The 25864-nt window shown below is 44.7% G+C and overlaps 1 protein-coding gene across 1 annotated transcript in view; it reads right to left on the reverse strand.

Moving 5' to 3' along the window:
* Positions 1 to 25864, reverse strand: part of VPS8 (VPS8 subunit of CORVET complex) — a 264970-nt gene that overhangs the window by 65379 nt on the left and 173727 nt on the right. Inside the window, exons 37-38 of the mRNA XM_034781874.1 lie at positions 16416 to 16581; positions 3196 to 3277 (exon numbers count right to left, since the gene is read on the reverse strand). Coding sequence (XP_034637765.1) covers positions 3196 to 3277; positions 16416 to 16581 — 248 coding nt within the window. The remainder of the gene's footprint in view (positions 1 to 3195; positions 3278 to 16415; positions 16582 to 25864) is intronic.

The following is a 25864-nucleotide window of genomic DNA, read 5'->3' on the forward strand; positions in this document are numbered from 1 at the left end:
CTTATTCACATGAATAGTCTTATTAACTTCAACATTTTCCACTAGTGGCCAACAATTCTGTTATCTGTGTGCCCAACCTAAAAAAGTCAGGACCTGCAGGAGCTCAGCACCTCTGAACAAAATACAGGCCTTAGGTGATACTCTGGTTATCATACAAAGTGTATCCTTTGTGAATAATCGCTCTGTGATGACTTTATAACTTCTTCTCAGTAACCGTGCTCAGTTTGGTTTCCCTTCACATTACGAAGGACCCTGACCAAGAGTAAGGAAGCTCTGGAAGCAGTGTGACAAGACATGGATGCCCTTATAGCTGTATAGCAGTGATGCCTAAGGGTCAAACATATGACAAAAATCTCAGGCGGTCACAATGCTTCAGGCCTGTTCCCTCTTTCTGGCAGCACAAAGGGAGGAGATGCCACCTGTAATTGCCATGATGTGGAAGAGTCTCCAGCAGCTCTCCTCCCCAGGGCTCACATGGGTACTGGTGGGGCAGTGGCTGGTATATGGTCCCATGGGGGTCGATGTCAGCCAACTCATGCTAGAGCAGCCCCCAGGCTGCTGTAACCTGCACCAATGCTGAGGCAGAGAATCAAAGACCTGATTGTTTCCTCAGCTGCTTCTCTTTCTACTCTCCTGCACTGCCCTGTACTAGACTTTCACCTAGGTGCAGGGCAAGCAGAATCAGCTCGAGTATATCTAGGGAGCAGGCACAGACCCACAGATCTTGCTGATGAAAATATCTGATTAAGAGTGCACAGGCATGTGCACACCCTGATGTGGAGCACTCAAAGAACTGCTTTCTTCTCCCTCAGCTGGAATTCAGCAGGTGGCCAGCGGGGGAGCTGCTGAGCTGCTGCAGAAGAGAAGGGACGGCTGCTGCTCAGAACAATCATGTCACATCAAAGCAGGTCCTGGGGCTGTAGGGGGGAGCATATGGAGCAACTGGGCAGGTGGTGCCGACTCCCCCACCACCCTCACAGTAGTGGCCAGATTCAAACCCTTCTGTTTAAAAATCATTGGGTGTGATACAGGAAATATCTTCAACTCATAACAAAAAGTTGCCTTTAATAATTCAAAGCCATGAGGGCTACAGTGTTCTCTGTGCCATGGGCTGGACACGCCTCCTGTCAAGGTTGTGCCTTTCAGAATCTATTTCAGCACACGTTCCAGGCCTCTGTTCACTGGATTCTCAGGGGCAATAGCTATACAACTCTTTGGGACTGGGATGGCCTTTTTATTATGTGTATACAGTTCTCAGCAGAATGGATCCCAGCTTCCTGATTGGACATCTAGGCACTAGGGCAATATAAATATTAAACACTAACCCACTTTAGAATGGAAAAAAACTGGTTATAATTTGGGGTCAAGTGTGAAAAGGGAGGGCAATAGTTCCTTTACACTTTTTCCTCTAAAAGGGTTGGGTGTTCCCTTCCTTTTTAGGTGCATTAACCCAGAGAACCACCTTCAATTTCCAGAATTAATTTTAATAATGAGCTTGCTTAAATGGATAAGTTAGACTCAATGGCTCCCCTTTGCCAAAATGCGATGGGGCACCCTATCTTCGGCCATGGCTCTGATGACAGATGATCCTCGCTCTCCAGAGATCACTGTATGGATTAAAAGCCCCAGGTTCTTAGTCAATGCATGGTCACCCTCCACTGATGAACCAGCAAAACCCTATCCACTCATTGCACAAAGAGATAGTGACCTGCTGTTAGAGGAAACAGTCACTGGATTGCACTGGGACTGCAGTATTTACTGCACCAATAGGTTGTGGAGACTGATGGGGAAAAGGAAGGAGAAAATGGAGGCAAGGAAGAACTATCAGATGATCCCAGAGGTCCATGACTTTCCCAAAAGCCTCAGAGCAGAGTTAGCACAGTGAGTTGCTATTGTGCACACAGAGGCAAGAGACCGGAGCGGTGATGCAGTTACCAAACCTAACCAGGGAAGCTGTGCAGGTACTAAGAATTTTGACCCATGCGCTCCCTTTATAGTCATGGATGGTTGGAGTCAGCCCAGCGGTTTGTTCCAGACTAGTGGACTGAATGTGTACAAGGAAGATAGGAGGGAGGTAGTATGGTCTAGCAGGTGAGAACTGGACTAGCAGCCAGGAGACCTAGGTTCCAGTCTCAGCTTGGCCGTTTATCTAATCTGACGCTGGACAAATCACTTCTCCTCCCACCTTTGTCTGTTTTATCTATTTAGACTGTCAGCTCTTCAGGGCAGTGATTGTTTGTACAGCACCCAACACAAAGGAGCATCACGATGCTACCATCATAGAAATAAGACAATAGCATGAGAAAATTCTTAAGTGTGGGAAGGCAATAGTGTATTATCTACCTACAGAGAGGGGCTGGAGGCAGACAGAATAGGGTTAATTTTTAAGGTAACAAATGGAAATGTTTAATCTGATTTCTTCTTCTTCTTCTTCTAGCATTGGGCAGAAGAAATACCTATAATATCAACTGTTAACACACAAATGACAACTACCCAGTTACAACTAATGGGCATGCACTTCCTTGCTTGCGTTTCTGTGTCAGATTTGCTGTGTGTGCCATCTAACTGTTGCACAACCAAGTTTTCTGAATAAATTCACTTCAATTTATCTGAAAGTACCTACAGGAACTCCTAGTGCATGCACATCACCTGCATGCATACAGAATAACTATGGTGGATCAGTATCCAGAGAATGAACCCAAAAGACCCCAAATCTACCCCCTAATGGAAAGCCTAAGAAACATACAGGCCTTGAAATAAAACTGACCTATACTGGTCCAAGGAAAAGAGTTCCAGCATCATTTAAAGCAATAGGTTCTTAACTCAGATGCCACAGCTAATTGCAAATGCCACTGAGCCACACGAGGAGGCAAGTAGTGTAAGTAGCCAGGACCAGATGATTTAGGACTTTACAGGTCAAACAAAATAACTTAAGATTGTACTTGAAAGGCAATAGGGACCAGTGCAGACACTGCAACACAGGTGTAATGTGCTCCTGGTAAACAATGCTACTTCACAGCTGGAAGAGAGTAACAGCACTTTCCACACAGGTGCACACCCTAGCTTTGTTTTGGAGTTGTATACTAGTTCAGTCACAATGCTTACTTCCTCATGTTTGGTCAGGAGAAAAGGAGGAAAAAAACTGAGGTCACATTTTCAGTGGTATCTGGCGCCACAAGGTGCCAACAAACTTACGTTCAGAATACTGAGACAACACTGTCGAACTGGATAGCTTCTGTGGCGACATCATAGCCTCCAGGAGAGGAAACCAGAGTGCCTAGAATAATTAAGTGCACAATAAATTCTACAACTCTGGCAAAAATAATTACTAGCACTATCAAACAATTAAAAAAGGAATAGCAATTAATGGCACTGTTAAACAATACAATACCACTTATTTTTAAATATTTTTGGACGTTTACTACATTTTCAAATATATTAATTTCAATTACAACACAGAATACAAAGTGTTCAGTGCTCACTTTATATTTTTGATTACAACTGTTTGCACTGTAAAAAACAAAAAAAATGTATTTTTCAATTCACCTCATACAAGTACTGTAGTGCAATCTCTTTATCATGAAAGTAGAATTACGTACAAAAAAACTGCATTCAAAAATAAAACAATGTAAATCTTTAGAGCCTTTAAGTCCACTCAGTCCTACTTCTTGGTCAGCCAATCACTCAAACAAAACTGGTTACAATTTGCAGGAGATAATGCTGCCTGCTTTTTGCTTACAATGTCACCTGAAAGTGAGAACAGGCGTTTGCATGGCACTGTTGTAGCCAGCGTTGCAAGGTATTTACGTGCCAGGTGCGCTAAAAATTCATATGTCCCTTCATGATTCAACCAGCATTCCAGAGGACATGCTTCCATGCTGATGATGGGTTCAGCCTGATCACGATCCAAAACAGTGCAGACAGACGCATGTTCATTTTCATCATCTGAGTCAGATGCCGCCAGCAGAAGGTTCATTTTCTTTTTTGGTGGTTTAGGTTCTATAATTTCTGCATCAGAGTGTTGCTCTTTTAAGACTTCTAAAAGCAACACCTTGTCCCTCTCAGATTTTGGATGGAACTTCCGATTCTTAAACCTTGGGTTGAGTGCTGTAGTTATTTTTACAAATCTCACATCGGTACCTTTGTGTTTTGTCAAATCTGCTGTGAAAGTGTTCTTAAAATGAGCATGTACTGGGTCATCATCTGAGACTGCTATAACATGAAATATATGCGGAATGTGGGTAAAACAGAGCAGGATACATACAATTCTCCCCCCAAGGAGTACAGTCACAAATTTAATTGACACGTTATTTTTTTAACAAGCATCGTCAGCATGGAATCATGTCCTATGGAATGGTGGCTGAAGCATGGAAGGGGCATACGAAGGTTTAGCATATCTGGCATGTGAATACCTTGCAACGCCAGCTACAAAAGTGCCATGCGGATGTCTGTTCTCACTTTCAGGTGACATTGTAAATAAGAAGCAGGCAACAGTATCTCCCGTCAATGTAAACTAACTTGTTTGTCTTAACGATTGGCAGAATAAGAAGTAGGACTGAGTGCAGATGTAGGCGCTAAAGTTTTACACTGTTGTGTTCTTGAGTGCAGTTATGTGACCAAAAAAAAAAAAAAATCTGCATTTATAAGTTACACTTTCACGATAAAGAGATTGCACTTCAGTACTTGTATGAGGTGAACTGAAAAATACAACAATATTTCTTTTGCTTATCATTTTTAGAGTATATATTTGTAATAAAAATATAAAGTGAGCACTGTATACTTTGTATTGTGTGTAATTGAAATCAATATTGAAAATGTAGAAAAACATGCAAAAATATTTAATAAATTTCAATTAGTAATCTATTATTATAAGTGTGATTAATTGAGATGAAATTTCTAATTATTTTCTAATTAACTGATTAATTGACAGTCCTAGTGATTATATTAATTTAGCTTTATTTTTAACCTCCACCAGTTTAATTACATATTATGAAAAAGAGGATTAAACACTTTGTTTCCATTGTTGGCTCAGTGTTACAATAGGTTACAGGACTGCTGTGATGTTTAATTTGTTTTTTAAACACAGAGAAAAGTTGCTCTAGTGCAGGGATTGGCAACCTTTGGCACGCGGCTCGCCAGGGTAAGCCCCTGGCAGGCCGGGCTGCTTTGTTTACCTGCCTCATCTGTAGGTTTGGCCGATCATGGCTCTCACTGGCTGCTGTTCGCTGTCCCAGGCCAATGGGGGCTGTGGGAAGCGGCACAGGCCAAGGGATGTGCTGACCACCGCTTCCCGCTGCCCCCATTGGTCTAGAGCGGCGAACTGCGGCCAGTGGGAGCCGCAATCAGCCGAACCTGTGGATGTGGCAGGTAAACAAACTGGCCCGGCCCACCAGGTGGCTTACCCTGGTGAGCCGCGTGCCAAAGGTTGCCGATCCCTGCAGGGCCGTAGCAACAAAGAACGTGGCCCCCTCCGAACGGTGGCCCCCGCTGAACATACGTCCGGGTGGGGCCCCTTACAATACAGAAACTGGAATGTGGTATTTATTTTGCCACTTTTAGGGGCCCCCTTCCTTGCGGGGCCCCCTCCGGTCAGAGAGTACAGAGGGCACTCGCTACGCCTCTGGATCCCTGCTCTAGTGCTTGACAGCCTGGCAGACCTACTCTTTTTAGAGAGCGGGGAAGGTATCTGCTTGGAATTTGAGGACAGGAGAGTCCCTGATTAAGCTCTTTGTGTGTTCATTTCCTGGGGCAGTGACCACGTAGGAGACTCGAGGTTGCTTTGACTTCACTAACTGGTGGGAGCACTGTCCCTATTTACTCCTTATGGATATTGTAAGCTCTTCAGAGCAGGGACAGTTTTATTTTATGTTTACACAGAAGTTAGCACAACGGGGCCCTAGGTTCCACTGTAATATAAACACACACATAAGAATTAATAATAAGGAAACCATGTAACCAGTCGTCAGACCAATCATGTAACCAGTTCCATACACACTCCCAGAAATTGTTGGATAAAAAGTTGCGTAAATCCAGAAAACCCTGTCTGTATATCATAAACCAACTCTGCCTCTGGTGACCCAGGAGGGTCATTAAATGTAACTACTCAGAAACCAAGGAAGTGCAAAGCCAACAAGTGAACCAGTAAGAAGAGCAGGGGTTCTCAAACTGGGGGTCAGGACCCCTCAGGGAGTCACGAGGTTCTTACATGGGGGGGTCGTGAGCTGTCAGCCTCCACCCAAAAGCCTGCTTTGCTTCCAGCATTTATAATGGTGTTATAAATTAAACACCTTTTTATATATTGGGGGGGGGGGTGGTTCGCACTCAGAGGCTTGCTATGTGAAAGGGATCACCAGTACAAAAGTCTGAGAACCACTGAGTAAGAGTGTAAGAGCCAGTATTACTCAACTCTCACTTGCTCCAAATGTTAGGCATATAGCAACAGAAGCATTGCATCTGCAGTTACTGCATGACAGATGTTCTCTAACACATGGCAGTGTACAATAATACACAACATGTATCTTTTCTTGTATATTTATTAGAGAGTACAATTTTAGGCATTTAATTAAATAACTAATCCTCATTCTTATTCATTTGACACAATATGCCTGGAAGCTTTAGTAATTTAGTGCAATGCCCAAGAAATGGCCATTAAAACAAACAAGCGGAAGTTTCAGTTATTTGGCGGGATGACTAATGCACATAAAAGCAGCATTTGCCAGCAGTTACTACAGTCTTTCTCCAGACTTTGGAGAGATATGTAGTGACTGAATAGTAGCAGTGGGCAAATGCTGACTTTTAAATGGACTCTACTGTAGACAGAATGGCCAGTTCACCCCTGCACTGAAGTGCAGTCTCCTCTGAGGTGATGCCTGATAGCTGTTTAGCACCCAGAGCATCACAATAACAAGAAAGAGAGAAAATACTATGTCAAATTAACACTACTGGGGGATGTATTTAGGCAGAATGTAATTACATGCTTTCTAAGTGGAATTTGTCCAGGTCACAAAATATATAGTTCTGTTGGAACTTTCCTGAACTGCCAGAAAAGCACTAGTCTTCAATGAGCTCCCTGCAGAATTCCTTCCTGCCCCCACTATGGATACAAGAATTCTTTGGGAGCCCCTTACTCACTTTCATACTTGAACAAAAAAAAGCTAGGCCTGTGTGTCTAGCAAGGAAGAGGGATAACAGTCAAGCTCTTATACAGTATTTTTTCATCCACAAATGTCAATGGAAAACACGCATCATCCCAATATTATAGATGGGGAAACGGAGGCTCAGGGAGATTAAGGGATTTGCTAAAAGTCAAAAGTCACAGAGTGACTTCTCATAGCAGTATCAGCCCACGCACGGGTGTTACTGAGTCTGGTACACTGTGCCATTGTTATATAGCATTGCATGGGCAAACTGCCCTCAGTTCCTTCTCTATCATGAAGCCCTATAGCAGAGAGCTCTCAAGCAGAAGGCAAGGAGGGTGGGTAGTAGAGCACCAACTGGGGGTGGGGGGGAAAACACATCTTGAAGAACCATGTGTCCTTTTCCAGGGATGGTATTATTGATGCCAGCGTAACCATACAGAACTTTAGTTTGCAAATAAAAAAGTTGAGTTGTTGTGGGTTGAAAATGGGTCTTCATCCTCTTTACTTTTTGGGAACTAGGAAACATTTTCAATAGAAATCTTTTCCCTGATGTTGAAGAGGTACCCACTCTGTTGCTCCACACTGAATGAGAGATTTTTCCTCCTGGAAGAGGATCTCTGTGAGAGTGGTCCCTGGAAAGGGACAGGGAAGGGGAAGAGAAACTTAATGTTATAGACCGAATGGATGATATCCAGCCCCCATTTGTCTGTTGTTATGGGGGAAAAAGAGTGCTAGCTGGCCACCAAAGGAGATCTCGGGATTGGGTGGGGGTGACCTCAACAGTGGTTTTCAACTCCCGAATGTCTTGTCAAAAGCATCTTTCGGCTGGGAGGGGAGTTGGGTTGATGTGGAAGGTGCTGGGTATGGTGGCTTTTGCACCCTCTGCTCTGTCTTTTATAAGGTGGTTCCTATGCTGATAGTAAAATGGTTGAGGCATAGGCCTGTTTGTATGGTCACTTCAGGCCTAGTGTGTATATACCAAGGGTGCAGAGGGGAGCCCTGGAATCCTTTAATGAGTGCAAAGACTCATGTGTCTTTTCATTGAAAAGATTGATCTTGAAGTGCAAGTACTCTACGGCAGGGGTGGCCAACCTGAGCCTGAGAAGGAGCCAGAATTTACCAACGTACATTGCCAAAGAGCCTCAGTAATATGTCAGCAGCCCCCCCATCAGCCCTGCCGATCAGTGCCTCCCCATCCCTCCCCGCACCTTCTGATCAGCTGTTTTGTAGCGTGCAGGAGGCTGGGGGGGGGCGGGGGGAGCGAAGGCATAGCAGGCTCAAGGGAAGGGGTGGAGTAGGGGCAGAGCCACGGGTTGAGCAGTGAGCACCTCCCAGCACACTGGAAAGTTGGCGCCTGTAGCTCCAGCTCTGGAGTCAATGCCTATATAAGGAGCCGCATATTAACTTCTGAAGAGCTGCATGTGGCTCCGGAGCTCTACAGTGTTCTTGACCTCTCTGGGAAACCCCGAAGAGTGTAGCCATGATTCCTGGTGCATCACAATGGCAGTTGCCATCGATCTTGATGCGGCATCAGCTGCATCAATTTCAGATTGCAATAAAGTTCTGGCCACCAGCTTGCCTGCAACAATGAGGGCCTGAAAGTGAGCGCTGTCCTGCTAAGGTAAATTGTCCTTAAAATCCAGGAACTCCAAATAATTCAGAAAATTGTACTTGACCAATTTGATAGTTAGATATTCTAAACTGGAGACTAGCAGACGTAAAGACCTTCCTCCCCAGAAGGTCCAGGCATTTGGCCTGCTTATACGTGGGGTGCTCCTGAGTGTTGCCGTCTAGATCTTTTGTGGCAGCCTGAACAACAAGGGGTGAGTAAATAGAAACTCCACTTCCTTAGCCAGGACAAAGCATTGCTTCCCTGCCCTCTTGGAGGTAGTTGTGCATGTTGCCAGTGTGTGCCATATGGTTCTTGATAGTTCCAGTATGGCTTCATTCTCTAGGAGTGCTCCCCAGCTAGATCCTGTGGGTTGCAAGATGCTCAACAGCTTACATTGCGAGTCCTGGACCTTCTCTAAGGAGCTCTATCAATATCAGTGCTTAATTTGTAATTAAAGAGGTGCCGGGCTCAAGCAATTAGGTGCCAGGCCCAAGCAAATTTTTTACTTTCATAACTGATGTGGCAAGCCCAGAGGTCCTAGGGCTATGAACTGCCAAGACTAGAGGTGCAGGGGCTCATCCCTGGCAAGCCCAAGCACAAATTAAGCACTGACCTCCACCCTTTGTAGCAACTACTGGAACCACTTGTGATCATTCAGAAGGGAATGAGAAATTGGAGTGACTGATTCTTCAGGAGATGAAGATATCCTTGGTATTGGTGGAACCATCTCATAGTCTTTCCCTGCTATAGGATCAGAGGAAGCTGTAGTTGCTCTCTTGAAGAGAAGAGATGTGGTATGTGTGATGTTATTGATATAATCTGGGACCATATAGAACATGGTTGCTGTGACGGTTGGATCACAGAAACCCCCTTGGGAGCTGCCACCCGATGTGCAAAGACTACCCCTGCTCCTGTTTTCCCTGCCAGCTCAGGACTCCAGCACCCTGTCTTGCTGAGCCAGACACTCCCATCTGGCTCCAGACACAGATCCAGGGTCAGAATCTCCTGTCCCAAAGCTGCAAGTTTACCTGAAAACAGCTCGCAGTAGTGTGCTTGTCTTTAGCACTCAGATGCCCAACTCCCAATGGGGTCTAAACCCAGATAAATCCGTTTTACCCTGCATAAAGTTTATGCAGGGCAAACTCATAAATTGTTCGCCCTCTATAACACTGATAGAGAGATATGCACAGTTGTTTGCTCCCCCAGGTATTAATACATACTCTGAGTGAATTACTAAATAGAAAGTGATTTTATTAAATACAGACAGTAGGATTTAAGTGGTTCAAAGTAGTAACAGACAGAACAAAGTAAGTCACCAAGCAAAATAAAATAAAATGCGCAAACCTATGCCTAATCAAACTGAATACCGATAATTTCCTCACCAGTTCCAGAGTGCTCCCTTTTACAGGCTAAGCTCCTTTTAGCCTGGGTCCAGCAATCACTCACACCCCCTGTAGTTACTGTCCTTTGTTTCAGACTTCTTCAAGTATCCTGGGGGGGGGTGGAGAGGCTCCTTCTTTAGTCAGCTGAAGACAAAATGGAGGGGTCTCCCCTGGGTTTAAATAGACTCTCTCTTGTGGGTGAAGACCCCCCTCCTCCCTCCTATGCAAAGTCCAGCTCCAAGATGGAGTTTTGGAGTCACCTGGACAAGTCACATGCCCCTGCATGACTCAGTCTTTGCAGGCCGACGCCATTGTCCACATGGCATCTTGCATGTCTCCAGGAAGACGTCTCATGTGGATTGGAGCATTCCAAGATGCATTGTTCCCTAAGTGTCTCCTGATCAGGTACTTAACCTGGCGAATTCCTTCCTAAAGAAGCTGACCAAATGCCTCACAAAGCTTACTTAGAAATCAGGCAAGCATACAGCCCATATTCGTAACCTCGAGTAGAAAATGATATATATGTACAAATAGGATGAATAGATATAGTAGATCATAACCCTTACGGAGATATGTTACATGGCACAGGCAGCACAAAACATATTCCAGTTATGTCATACATACATTTATAAGCACCCCCTCCCCATAAAGCCTTATGGGGTACACTGTCACAGTTGCAACCAAAGTCCTGTAGTGGCACCAAATCTTGTATAAAGGGGGTCAAATGAGGTGTCTAAGACAAGGTTATGATTTACTTGTTATAATTATGCTGTCTATATGTGTGTATCAATTTTGTAGTAGAAGTTATAAATATTGGCTCTAAACTGTCTGTATTTCAAACTTATGCTATGCTTCTGGGAGACATCCCAGACAAGCTGGTGTTAGCTCTGCCTAGCCTGCTTGATGGCCCATTAAGGATCATCAGCTATTCAATTGACCCATTCAGAGAAGGCAGATACGCCTTGCAACTCAGCAAAATATGCAGGGACTGGCCCATGTGACTCTAAACTCCATTTTGCTGTAATTTTCCACAGTAAGGACAAAGGTGTTCTTACACCTGGAAAGGACTATAAAAGGCTGATGCCTCTCCTCCATCTTGTCTTCAATCCTGCTTCTTACCTCTGGAGGGACTTTGCTACAAACTGAAGCTCTGAACAAAGGACTGAGGACCCATCCCAGCTGGGGATGGACTCCAGAGACTTGATTTTGAACCTGCAGTTTATTTCATCACTGCTACAAGCCTGAACCAAGAACTTTGCCATTACTGTATATAATTGATTCCATTTAACCAATTCTAGCTCTCATCTATATCGTTTTCCTTTTATGAATAAACCTTTAGATTTTAGATTCTAAAGGACTGGTGACAGCGTAATTTGTGGGTAAGATCTGATTTGTATATTGACCTGGGTCTGGGGCTTGGTCCTATGGGATCAGGAGAACCGTTCTTCTTTTATTGAGGTATTAGTTTTCATAACCATTTGTCCCCATAACGAGTGGCACTGGTGGTGATACTGGGAAACTGGAGTGTCTAAGGGAATTGCTTGTGTGACATGTGGTTAGCCGGTGGGGTGAGACCAAAGTCTTCACTGTCTGGCTGGTTTGGTTTGCCTTAGAGGTGGAAAAACCCCAGCCTTGGGGTGCCCTGTTTTAAGCGATTTGTCCTGAATTGGCACTCTCAGTTGGGTCCCGCCAGAACCAGCATCGTTACAGTTAGATTGCACAGACCTTGGGTATTGTGCATATGGTCCCTGGGCCCCAACAGAGCCAGTGGGAAGGGTTGAAGGTGGGTTGTGGAGGTTGCCAAGGCCTGGGGTACCCTGGTCATGAGGGTGGTGTCCTGGTTTGGATAAGGCAGGCTGGTTCCAGGAAGCACTTGGTCTTCTGTCAGGATTTATCTCCCTTGGTGGAGGTGATGATGGTTTCTCCAGCATATCTGATTCCCCCAACAAGAAGGTCCAATGCAGCTTGATCAGTGGTGCCCTTATGGGACCTACCGCTAGTTTTGAGGGCCCTGATAAGCCATCCCTTCAAGCCACCAACTTCAATATCGGCCTTTTATCTATTGAGATGTGTTTCTTAGTAGCTGTCATGGCCAACAAGCAAGTGTCTGAGCTGACAGACTTTCATACAGGAACCTTACTGCATGTTCCACAAAGACAAGGTGGTGCTCGGGACACCAGAATCCTTTTTTCCTAAGGTAAATCCCTCCTTCCACACTTCCGAAGAGGTGGTGCGCTTCCTTCGCTCAGTCCAAAACCACAACATCCAACTGATAAGTTGTGTCAAAAAGCATCAAGAAACTATTTCAAGCATACAGAATTCACAAGAAGATTGGGCTTCTGATTAGTGTCCTTTCACCTGGGATGCCAGGAACTCAGATTCCAAGCCCCCCATCACTAGGTGGATTAGACTATGTATCGTAGAGGTCTACAAACCATCAGAGGCTCCTATCCCAGAATCTGTTGTCCCTTTGTTGGGGGGGGACATCTGTGAGGATGGAGAGAGACAGAAGCGGCTCTGTCTGAAGGCCTAACTGTATTCTCTCCTGAGGGCACTTAGAGGAGAATGGAGAGACTGTTTGTATTTTGCTGCATTGTTAACCACCACCTTTGCAGCTTTTCTCCAAAAATGAAGATTCCTGTAAACTTGGCCACGCATAGGACCTGCTTAGAGTGAATATCCACCTTCAGGGTCAGAGTCATAGATGGCACCTGGCCACTTAGCTGGAAGCTATGGCTCAGGCTGAGAAAATCATTTTATCCATTGAGGCATCATTTAGGGAGACTTTCTGAAAGCAGAGCCAAAGTCAGGGTGAACTCTGTACTCAATGGCTTTGAGATCTTCCAGATGGGAGAGAGATGCTCCTGCAAAGCAGGTGGCTGCCAGGGACACTTGGAGGGTGGCAGAGGAGGCTTCAAAGCTTTTTGGGGGAGTGGTTTCCATCCTTCTATCTGTGGATTCCTTAGGACAGAACTCTCCTGCTGTCCCCAAGGGAATAGCCATATCCCTGGTAAGGGATAAAAACATAGAACTGGAAGGGATCTCGAGAGATCATCTAGTCCTGGCACTCAAGGCAGAACTAAGTATTATCTAGACCATCCCTGACAGGTGTTTGTCCAACCAGCTCTTAAAAATCTCCAATGATGGAGATTCCACAACCTCCTTAGGCAATTTATTCCAGTGCTTAACCACTCTGACAGTTAGGAAGTTTTTCCTAATGTCCCTAGCTAGTTTGATCTCATTTAGTGCCTTGGCTTTTCTAATTTTATCCCTACATACTTGTGTTATTTGTTTATACTCATCCTCTGTAATTTGACTGAGTTTCCACTTTTTTGTGGGACTCTTTTTTGAGTTTTTAGATCATTGAAGATCTCCTGGTTAAGCCAGAGTGGTCTCTTGCCATACTTTCTATCTTTCCTACACAGTGGCAGAGTTTGCTCTTGTGCCCTTCATAATGTCTCTTTGAAAAACTGCCAACTGTCTTCACTCGTTTTTCCCCTTAGACTTGCTTCCCATGGGTTTTTACCTACCAACTCCCTTGAGTTTGCTAAAGTCTGATTTCTTGAAATCCTTTGTCTTTATTGTGCTGTTCTCCCTCCTACCAATTCCTTAGAATCATGAACTCTACCATTTCATGATCACTTTCACCCAAGTTGCCTTCCACTTTCAAATTCTCAACTTTATTTGTCAAAATCAAATCTAGAGCAGCCTCCCCCCAGTAGCTTTCTCCACCTTCTGAAATAAAAATCTGTCTCCAATACATTCCAAGAACTTGTTGGATAATCTGTGCCCTGCTGTGTTATTTTCCCAACAGATGTCTGGGTAGTTGAAGTCCCCCATCACCACTAAGTCCTATACTTTGGATGATTTTGTTAGTTGTTTAAAAAAAGCCTCATTCGCCTCTTCTTCCTGGTTTGGTGGTATGTAGTAGACCCCTACCATGACATCACCTTTGTTTTTTACCCCTTGTATCCTTACCCAGAGACTTTCAACAAGTCTCTCTCTTATTTCTAGCTCAACCTCAGTCCAAGTGTACATATTTTTTAATATATAAGGCAACACCTCCTCCCTGTAGCAGCAGTTTCTGAGCAATAGAGCCCTTTGGTTCTTGAATATTATAGAGCCAGAGGTCACTCAATATATTTGCCCCTTTTTAGGCTTGTTCCATTCACCCCTAATCACTTCCTCAGAGGAGGAGCAAAGGGGTATTGCTGCCTAAGGAGGGAAAAACATTTACTGAGGCTTCATCTCAGGTTTCAGAGCCAGACAGCTCACCTTCCTCAGTGGAGGAGGAAGAATAGGGGTCTGAGGACTTGTATCTCTTGTATATTTTGATACTTTTTCTTTCCCCTTTTAGCCTTTTTGAGTTTTTAACTTGTTCTGTGCACTTTAGGAGCCTTGATGCTCTGTTGCAGCTTTGGTGAACTTTCTTATGACTAGCCTTGCTTCGGATCTGGAGTCGTCTCGACAAGTCTCTCTCAGAATGCTCTCCATTGGGTCCCTTTCAAGGGGAAGGGGGGAAACTCATTGTCAGAGCCCTCCTGGTTGGCTTGGGAGGAAAGGGGGCTGATGAGAAGCCCTGCCTCTTTTCCCAGGGTGCACGGGACCCACTTAAGACTTGGAGGGGGACGACTTGTGGCCACACGCAAGCCTGTTCTGCAGGGGTCTCAAGGACTTTCCCCCTGAGTTGAGTGGTCGGGGTCCTCCACCCTTTTGGAGCCTCTCCCTGCTCTACACTGGAGTTCTCAGTCCATGTTTCCCCCGTTGGAGTCACAGTAGCTCTGGTAGGTTGTGGACTCCACCTGCTTGTCAGACTCATAGCGGAAGGCTCAGGAAGGGTTAAAACCCCGAAGGGTTAACCAACCCAGAGAGGAGGAGGAATGCTGAGGAGGGAGAACACAGCTCCCTGTGCCCAAAAAACTGGGCAGAAAAGTTAAAATAGGAAGAGGAAGGGCAGGAGAAAAAAGCCTCCACTGACTTGAAGCCTGGGCCATGGGGCATGCCCCGAGCCCAGCACTAACGGAGAAAAGTTCAACAAGTAACTTCAGGGACAGCTGGATACCACTAAGGCTAGAAATGCTGCAGCAAAACTGGAGCACAAGTTCCAACTACCTTCACTGGCAGCAAGAAGGAACTGAGGGTGGGGGAGCACACAGCCCCCTTTATGGCGCGATATGTCGGCGCCACACCAGGGGTCGCAGCGGTGCTCCCCCACTACGGAGGCTGCTAAGGGAAAAACTTCCGGCACGCACCAGTGCACGTGGCGAGCACGCACACCTTCTGTGGAATACACAGGAGCAATCACTCGAAGAGGAACTGGGCAAAAAAGTTAAAATAGGAAGAGGAAGGGCAGGAGAAAAAAGCCTCCACTGTCTGGCAGCAAGCAGAAGTGGTCAGACTATGTGGCGCCAAAACACTGATCCACCGCTGTGAACTGCAGAGAGAGGAGAGCAACCCACATATTCAGAACTGTGGGAGATATTGGGATGGAGAAAGATAGGAAGTGCTGTAGTGACACATACATTCTAGATTCCCGGTTTAGAAGCCAAATCATCACTTAAACATTATTTGTTGATTATCACAGCAAGACTTTTAAAGCACAGACCTCTTAATTCCTGTGTTATAAGGGGGGCTTCTTAGGTACTTCACCTCCCTCTACGTATCAGGCCTTACCATTACTCCAATAGTTACCCTGAAGTATGCTCTACAGCAAAGATGACTATTTTTCAGGATCTAGCCTTTTCTACTTTCTCAAAGGGTGTGTTCTCATCAGAATATTACATCCCGTTTCACCACAGACACTCTCTTACGTACATGGAAAATCATCAGACTCCAGGGATATGGCTCTGAAGAGCTCATGAACACCACTCTCTGATCACAGAACCACCAGAGCAACAGCTCCGCTTCCTTGTAGGAGGTAAGCCAAAGGCCTTTTGAGTTCCAGTTTCTGGCTAACTCGCCGTACACACAATGGCCCAGCTTTGCAGAACCATGCTTCCACCTACATGTAAGTTGAGATTTGTGCATATAGGTCCCACAAAGCATGCCCAAATTCTGACTTGTAGGTGTGCACTGGGCATTGAGCATGGACAAATCAGGCACATGCAAAAGTAGGTGCATAGATGCGAAGCAAATCTGTATAATTATAGGAAACTACCAAACCATAGGTGTGCAGGTTCAATTGAACAAAAGACTAACTTAATGGATACTGAAAATGGAACTCTTCCTTCCATATTTGCATAGTACTACAAGCCCTAGTAACAGTGCCTTTTATCCCCTTACCTCTCGCTGCTGCTGGTTTAAACTATGTGAATTCCTCTGGCAAAGTGCAATTGTTTTCACCAAGGTATCTTCAATATCCTTTAATAAGTGGAGTTCTGTTGATTCTAGGTTAATGAAAAACAAAGAGATTACACCATGGTTCAGATAATTTACCGTGCCATTACTGCTAAATCATTCCAAAAAATAAAACCATGCTGCTCACCTAATAATCTCTTCCCTGTATCACAAAACTGTTATGAAGACAGGCTCTGACCTTTTTTTGTGGACTCAGCTCTATAGCAGAATAAACTGTGCTTTGCAAAATGCTTTATTCAACCATATTAGTAACATCTGAGTTTTGGCTTAGATATGCCTTGACACTGATTAAAAACATCACATTTTTATTTGCTGCTATTGAGTCCTGGAGCTCATGAACAGAGAGCATAGTAGGAACCACACTAGGTTTCCTGCCAATGTAGCAGAGTTGTTTCCTTTGGGTTATTTGCCTAGTTTTCGGTAATGGTAAAAAAGGATACAAAGTGCTGTGAGGCTGTAATATTTATTTGCTGCAGAAGCAACAGGTACATTTCTTCATTTCATTACTGCATGTTTCCTGACGAAGAGCATGCCCACAGTGAAGTAAACACAGTAGTGGGTTTCAAAAAACAGGAACTGCTACATCAGACCACGGATGGATTCAGTCTAGTTGTCTCCTACGTCCAAGAGTAGCCAATACCAATTATTTCAGAAAAAAAAAATGTTAAAAACATCACCCTGGAAAATCATCACATAACTTGTTCAAAAGGGAAGAGAAAGTTACTCACCTTGCAGTAACTGAGGTTCTTCAAGATGTGTGTCCCTGTGGGAGCTCCACTCCAGGTGACAGTGCATCCCGGTGCCGTTGATCGGAGATCTTTGGTAGCAGTGCATGGTCGAGACACACGCTCAGCTGCTGTCTCACAGCGTCGTTAGGGTCTGCCTGAGCTGCGCATTCCACACACCCCTCAGTTTCTTCTCTACCATAGAGTTGTCTGATTAGTACTCCAAAGTAGAGGGGAGGAGGGTGGGTAGTGGAGCACCCACAGGGACACATCTCGAAGAACCTCAGTTACTGCAAGGTGAGTGTCATAACTATAAAGGGAAGGGTAACAGCCCTCCTGTGTACAATACTATAAAATCCCTCCTGGCCAGAGACACCAAAATCCTTTTACCTGTAAAGGGTTAAGAAGCTCAGGTAACCTGGCTGACACCTGACCCAAGGGACCAATAAGGGGACAAGATACTTTCAAATCTTGGTGGGAGGAAGGCTTTTGTTTGTGCTCTTTGTTTTGGGGGTTGTTCGCTCTTGGGACTAAGAGGGACCAGACATCAATCCATGCTCTCCAAATCTTTCTGAACAAGTCTCTCATATTTCAAACTTGTAAGTAACAGCCAGGCAAGGCGTATTAGTTTTATCTTTGTTTTCTCAACTTGTAAATGTTCCTTTTGCTAGAGGGTTTACCTCTGTTTGCTGTAACTTTGAACCTGAGGCTAGAGGGGGTTCCCTTTGGGCTCTTTGAATCTGATTACCCTGTAAAGTTATTTTCCATCCTGATTTTACAGAGATGATTTTTACCTTTCTTTTTTAATTAAAAGCCTTCTTTTTAAGAACCTGATTGATTTTTCCTTGTTTTAAGATCCAAGGGTTTGGATCGGTGTCCACCAGTAAATTGGTGGAGAAGTCTCTCAAGGCTACCCAGGGAAGGGTTATAGTACTTGGGAGGGAGATATTCTGGGGGGGAGGTAGACAGAGTTTCCCAAATAACTCATAAATCATTTGGGTGGTGGCAGCAAAAGCAGATCTAAGCTGGTAGTTAAGCTTAGAGGTTTTCATGCAGGTCCCCACATCTGTACCCTAGAGTTCAGAGTTGGGAAGGAACCTTGATAGTGAGTAACTTTCTCTTCTTCTTCGAGTGCTGTCCCTGTAGGTGCTCCACTCCAGGTGGACGTGAAGCAGTACCCACTATGGTTGGTGGGATTTTGGAGTTGCGTGAGGAATAACGGTAGACAGTACTATATGGCCAACTATGACGTCTGCCGTGGTATCCCGTGTGATAGCATAACGTTTGGCAAATGTGTGGTCAGATATCCATATGGCCGCCTTGCATATGTCTGTAATAGGTACGTTGTGGAGGAAGACAACAGATATTGACATTGCTCTAGTAGAATGAGTTCTAACACTCTCTGGTGGTTGAACATTCTGGATCTGATAGCAGGATCTGATGCAGTCCAAGATCCACTTGGAGAGTCTTTGCTTAGAGATAGCATCACCCTTTGATCTCTCAGTAGTAGAAACAAATAGCCTAGGGGATTTACGAAATGGTTTAGTTCTGTCAAGATAGAATGCAAGAGCCCGTCAGACATTGAGGGTATGTAATGCAGCTTCCTGTGGAGTCGTATGAGGATTGGGATGGAATATAGGTAAGTGTATTGGCTGGTTACGGTGGCAGGTAGACACCACCTTGGGGAGGAAGTTGGGGTTCGTTCGCATAGTAACCTTGTCTTTAGAGAAAATGGTGTAGGGAGGGTAGGCCATCAGGGTACTTATTTTACCAACCTTTCTTGACGACGTTATGGCAACCAAGAAAGCCACTTTCATGGACACGTGGAGCAGGGATGAGATGGACAGTGGCTCGAAAGGGGGTTTCATAAGAGCGTGGAGAACTAGGTTGAGACTTCAGGAGGCTACTGGTGAACGAATCTCAGGGTAGAGATTTTGCAGGCCTGTGAGGAAGTGTTTCTTGGTGGGGTGGGCAAAAAGTGAATAGCCGTCCAGAGTGTCATGGAAGGTGGTAAGGGCCGCGAGGTGTACTCTGATAGAACTGTGCGAAAGCCCGTCCTGTTTCAGTTAGAAAAGATAGTCTAAGGAATCAGGGAAGGTTGCAGTCTGTGTGCATCAGGCATCTGGGGAAGCACCAGATGGAGAAGTGTTTCCACTTTTGCAGGTAAGTCTTACAAGTGGAGTCCCTTCTACTGTGCAGGAGGATGTGTTGGACCTGTTCCGAGCAGGCTAATTCGTGGGATTGAAATCATGAAGGAACCACAGCGCCAGATGGAGTTTGCGGAGCTGCGGATGAAGAAGCCGACCGCAATTCTGGGAGAGGAGATCTGGTCTGTCGGGGAGAGTCTGGGGAGGACAGATGGACATGCATAGCAGGTAAGGATACCATATCTGCCTGGGCCAAGCTGGGGCAATAAGTATGACCTGAGCCTTGTCCTCTGTGATCTTGCATAGAACCCTGTGCATCAGTGGAATAGGTGGAAAAGCATACATGAGGGAGTTGTTCCAAGGAATGAGGAATGCATCCCCTAGAGATGCGTTTCCAAGTCCCACTCTGGAGAAAAATAGATAGTATTTGCGGTTTTGAGGAGTGGCAAACAGGTCTATCGACAGAGTGCCCCAGTGGGAGAAGAGCTGTCGGAGTATCATGGGATGTAATTCCCATTAGTGTTCCTCGGAGAAGTGTCTGCTGAGTGTGTCGGCGGTAGTGTTGTGATACCCCGGCAGGTAGGAAATGGTGATTTTTATGTGATGTTATATGCACCAATTCCACAACTGGATGGCTTCTGTACATAGGGAGTGAGATTGTGCTCCTCCCTGCCTGACGGCTCTGAATTCTAGAAGATTGATGTGCAGATGCATCTCTGATAGGGACCAGCGGCCCTGTGCCTTGTGCTCGCCTAGATGTGCTCCCCAACCTATCTGGGAAGTGTCCGTGGTCAACAGGAGTACTGGGGAGTGTGGATGGAAGGGAACACCCATGCACAGGTTCTCTGGTTTTGTCCACCAATGTAGGGAGGCCAATACGTTGGGTGGCGGAGTCAGTGTTACCCAGCAGACACGGTTTCTGCATTTGTGGTTGGAGCTGAGCCAACCCTGAAGGCATCGCCTGTGCAGCCTGGTGTATTTGGCCAGGAATGTGGTGGCTGCTACGTGACCAAGAAGCTGAAGGCAGGTCCATGCCTGTATTCTGGGGCGAACAGCGATCATGCATATGAGATGCACAATAGTGAGGAATCGCAGGAAGTGTCTGTGTGCTGGATGAATGGATATATGGAAATAGGGGTCTTGTAGGTCGAGGGCTGTGAACCAGTCCCCTTGTTCCAGTGCGGGTATTATTGTGCCCAATGTGGCCATCTTGAATTTTTGTACACGTACAAAGTTGTTCAGTTGGTGTAGGTCTAATATAGGTCTCCAACCCCACCCTTCTTTTGGGTTAGAAAGTAGTAGGAGTAGAATCCTTTTCCTGATGTTGCGTCAGTACATTTTCGACTGCACCTAGGTGGAGAAAATGAGTCATCTCCACGCAGAGAAGGTGCTTGTGAGAGGGGTCCCTGAAGAGGGACGGGGAAAGGGAAAGGGTGGGCAGGGAAGATAGGAAAGGGATGGAGTAACCTGACTGAACTATTTCCAGGACCCAGCGGTCCTGCGTGATCTGTTGCCAGACATGGTGGAAAGCCTGGAGGCGGTAGCCGAATGGGCAAATAGGCGGCGGAATTAAGGGGTGGTCAAGCAGACCCCCGACCAGCACTTCAAAATTGTTGTTTGTTACCCGATGGATGGGAAGTAGTTGGTTGCGCCTGGTTTTGCCTGCGCCTAGGAGATTTGTTGAGGTCTTCTCTGACTAGACTGGGGTCGGCGATATTGTTGTAGGCTGGGCCTCTGATAAGGTTGATACAGTGGTGTCCTGGGGATGAATAGGTATATACTCAATGTGCGCAAAGTGGCTCTAGAGTCTTTCATAGTGTGAAGGACTTCATCTTTTTTTTGGAAAAGAGTTTATCGTTGTCAAAAGGGGGATCCTCCACTTAGGTCTGCAAATCTTTGGGGATACTGGATGCCAAGAGCCAGGAAAACCGGCGCATCACCACTGCAGTAGTAGTGGTTTGGGCTGCTGATTAGCCACGTCCATGGGTGTTTGTAGTGCCGCCCTAGACACCAATTGACCTTCAACGAGGACTGACTTGAAGTCTGCTCTCCTGTCCTCCGGTATATGGGAGGCAAAATCAAAGAGCTTGTTGTAATTGTCGGTCATAGCTTGCAAGGAGAGCGGAATAATTTGCAATTCTAAATTGTAGTGTATAAGAGGTATAAACCTTGGGGCCCAGGAGGTCAAGGCATGTGAGGTCCTCGTCCTGTGGAGTGGGCTGGTAAGATGGGCTCCACCTAAACCAAAGTGGATCCAGAGTGCTGGCACTTAACATTAAAAAGATTGAGGAGCAGTTTTTAAACTAAGAGATGGGGGAAAGCCGATTGCTGCATCGGAGCACGTGGACCGGACAGAGACTTCTCTTAGAGGAGAATCTATTGATGGAGATTCTCTAGGTTCTAGTCAGGAGGAGAGGATGGAAGAGGATAAAGTATGGGCCAGATCAGACCAGAAACATTCACACAAAAAAGAATCTGACATAACAGAAAAGGGCAAACAGTGACAAATTTTTGAAGTGCTTGTACACAAATGCTAGAAGTCTAAATAATAAGATGGGTGAACTAGAGTACTTCATGTTAAAGGAGGATATTGATATAATAGGCATCACAGAAACCTGGTGGAGTGGGGACAATCAATGGGACACAATCATTCCGGGGTACAAAATATATCAGAAGGACAGAACAGGTGGTGGGGGGAGGGGGGAGTGGCACTATGTGTGCAAGAAAATGTAGAATCAAATGAAGTAAAAATCTTAAATGAAACCACATTCCATAGAATCTCTATGGATCGTAATTTCATGATCTAATAAGAATATAACAGTAGGGATCTATTATCGACCACCTGACCAGGACAGTGATAGTGACGATGAAATGCTAAGGGGGATTAGAGAGGCTATCAAAATAAAGAACTCGATAATAGTGGGGGATTTCAATTATCCCCATATTGACTGGGTACATGTCACCTCAGGATGAAATGCAGAGACAAAATTTCTCTATACTTTAAATGACTGCTTCTTGGAGCAGCTGGTACAGGAACCTACAAGGGGAGAGGCAATTCTCGATTTAGTCCTGAGTGGAGCGCAGGATCTGGTCCAAGAGGTAACTATAACAGGAGGGCTTGGAAATAGTGATAATATAACAACATTTAACATTCCTGTGGTGGGAAGCACACCTCAACAGCCCAACACTGTGGCATTTAATTTCAGAAAGGGGAACTATGCAAAAATGAGGAGGTTAGTTCAACAGAAATTAAAAGGTACAATGACTAGAGTGAAATCCCTGCAAGCTGCATGGACACTTTTCATAGACACAACAGAGGCCCAACTTAAATGTATACCCCAAATTAAAAAACACAGTAAAAGAACTAAAAAAGAGCCACTATGGCTTAACAACCATGTAAAAGAAGCAGTGAGAGATAAAAAGACATCTTTTTAAAAGTGGAAGTCAAATCCTAGGGAGGTAAATAGAAAGGAGCATAAACACTGCCAAATTAAGTGTAAATATGTAATAAGAAATGCCAAAAAGGAGTTTGAAGAACAGCTAGTCAAAAACTCAAAAGGTAATAAAATGTTTTTTTTAAGTACATCAGAAGCAGGAAGCCTGCTAAACAACCAGTGGGGTCCTGGACAATCAAGATACAAAAGGAGCACTTAAAGACAATAAAGTCATTGCAGAGAAACTAAATGAATTCTTTGCTTCAGTCTTCATGGCTGAGGATGTTAGGGAGATTCCCAAACCTGAGCTGTCCTTTGTAGGTGACAGATCTGAGGAATTGTCACAGATTGAAGTGTCACTAGAGGAGGTTTTGGAATTAATTGATAAACTTAACAGTAACAAATCACCGGGATCAGATGGCATTCACCCAAGAGTTCCAAAAGAACTAAAATGTGAAATTGCAGAACTATTAACTATGGTTTGTAACCTGTTCTTTAAATCAGCTTCTGTACCCAATGACTGGAGGATAGCTAATGTAATGCTAATATTTAAAAAGGGCTCTAGAGGTGATCCCAGCAATTACAGACCGGTAAATCTAACCTCAGTACTAGGCAAATTAGTTGAAACAATAGTAAGGAATAAAATTGTCAGACACATAGAAGAACGTAACTTGTTGGGCAAAAGTCAATATGGTTTCTGTAAAGGGAAATCGTGTTTTACTAATCTATTAGAGTTCTTTGAAGGGGTCAACAAACATGTGGACAAGGGGGATCCAGTGGACATATTTATCTCGTTAGACTGACCTAACACTTGGTAGAGCACCTCCATCCTTTCATGTATTTATACCTGCTCCTGTATTTTTTACTTCATACATCTGATGAAGTGGGTTCTAGCCCAGGAAAGCTTATGCCCAAATAAATTTGTTAGTCTCTAAGGTGCCACAAGGACTTTTTTTTATAGTGTACTTAGATTTCCAGAAAGCCTTTGACAAGATCCCACACCGAAGACTCTTACATAAATTAAGTTGTCATGGGATAAGAGGGAAGAGCCTTTCATGGATTGAGAACTGGTTAAAAGACAGGGAACAAAGGGTAGGAATAAACGGTAAATTTTCAGAATGGAAGGGGTAAACAGTGGTGTTCCCCAAGGGTCAGCCCAGGGCTAATCCTATTCAATTTATTTATAAATGATCTGGAGAAAGGGGTAAACAGTGAGGTGGCAAAGTTTGCAGATGATACTAAACTGCTCAAGATAGTTAAGACCAAAGCAGACTGTGAGGAACTTCAAAAAGATCTCACAAAACTAAGGAATTGGGCAACAAAATGGCAAATGAAATTTAATGTGGATAAATGCAAAGTAATGCACATTGGAAAAAATAATCCCAACTATACATACAATATGATGGGGGCTAATTTAGCTACAACTAATCAGGAAAGAGATCTTGGAGTCATCGTGGATAGCTCTCTGAAGACGTCCATGCAGTGTGCAGCAGCAGTCAAAAAAGCAAACAGGATGTTAGGAATTATTAAAAAAAGGATAGAGAATAAGATGGAGAATATCTTATTGCCCTTCTATAAATCCATGTACACCCGCATCTTGAATACTGCGTACAGATGTGGTTTCCTCATCTCAAAAGAGAGATACTGGCATTAGAAAAAGTTCAGAAAAGGGCAACTAAAATGATTAGGAGTTTGGAATGGGTCCCATATGAAGAGAGATTAAAGAGGCTAGGACTTTTCAGCTCGGAAAAGAGGAGACTAAGGGGAGATATGATAGAGGTATATAAAATCATGAGTGATGTGGAGAAAGTGAATAAGGAAAAAGTTATTTACTTGTTCCCATAATATAAGAACTAGGGGCCACCGAATGAAATTAATGGGCAGCAGCTTTAAAACAAACACACAGCGCATAGTCAACCTGTGGAACTTCTTGCCTGAGGAGGTTGTGAAGGCTAGGAAAAGAGAACTAGATAAATTCATGGAGGTTAAGTCCATTAATGGCTATTAGTCAAGATGGGTGAGGAATGGTGTCCCTAACCGCTGTTTGTCAGAGGGTGGAGATAGATGGCAGGAGAGAGATCACTTGATCATTACCTATTAGGTTCACTCCCTCTGGGGCACCTGGCATTGGCCACTGTTGGTAAACAGGATACTGGGCTGGATGGACCTTTGGTCTGACCCAGTATGGCCATTCTTATGCTTTGTTCTCTGTGTCGTTGCATCCACCACAAGAGAATTGGGTTGTGGGTGGGAAAAGAAATCGACGTCCCTCTCAGGCATGTCGTATTTACGTTCAGCTTTCTTGCATGTTGGTGGAATGGAGACAGGGGTCTGCCAGAAAGTATCTAGGAGAGCTTCATTTATGGGTAGTGCGATCTTTGAGGGTGCAGAGGGTTGGAGGATTTTGAGGCGTCTATGTTGGGTCTCCTGGACTTCCTCCAAAGGGATTCATAGATTCATAGATTCTACAACTGGAAGGGACCTCGAGAGGTCATCGAGTCCAGTCCCCTGTCCGCATGGCAGGACCAAATACTGTCTAGATCATCCCTGATAGACATTTATCTAACCTACTCTTAAATATCTCCAGAGATGGAGATTCCACAACCTCCCTAGGCAATTCATTCCAGTGTTTAACCACCCTGACAGTTAGGAACTTTTTCCTAACATCAAACCTAGACCTCCCTTGCCGCAGTTTAAGCCCATTGCTTCTTGTTCTATCCTTAGAGGCTAAGGTGAACAAGTTTTCTCCCTCCTCCTTATGACACCCTTTTAGATACCTGAAAACTGCTATCATGTCCCCTCTCAGTCTTCTCTTTTCCAAACTAAACAAACCCAATTCTTTCAGCCTTCCTTCATAGGTCATGTTCTCAAGACCTTTAATCATTCTTGTTGCTCTTCTCTGGACCCTTTCCAATTTCTCCACATCTTTCTTGAAATGCGGTGCCCAGAACTGGACACAATACTCCAGCTGAGGCCTAACCAGAGCAGAGTAGAGCAGAAGAATGACTTCTCGTGTCTTGCTCACAACACACCTGTTAATACATCCCAGAATCATGTTTGCTTTTTTT

The sequence above is a fragment of the Trachemys scripta genome, chromosome 9, assembly GCF_013100865.1.
Source record: "Trachemys scripta elegans isolate TJP31775 chromosome 9, CAS_Tse_1.0, whole genome shotgun sequence".
NCBI lineage: Eukaryota > Metazoa > Chordata > Testudines > Emydidae > Trachemys > Trachemys scripta.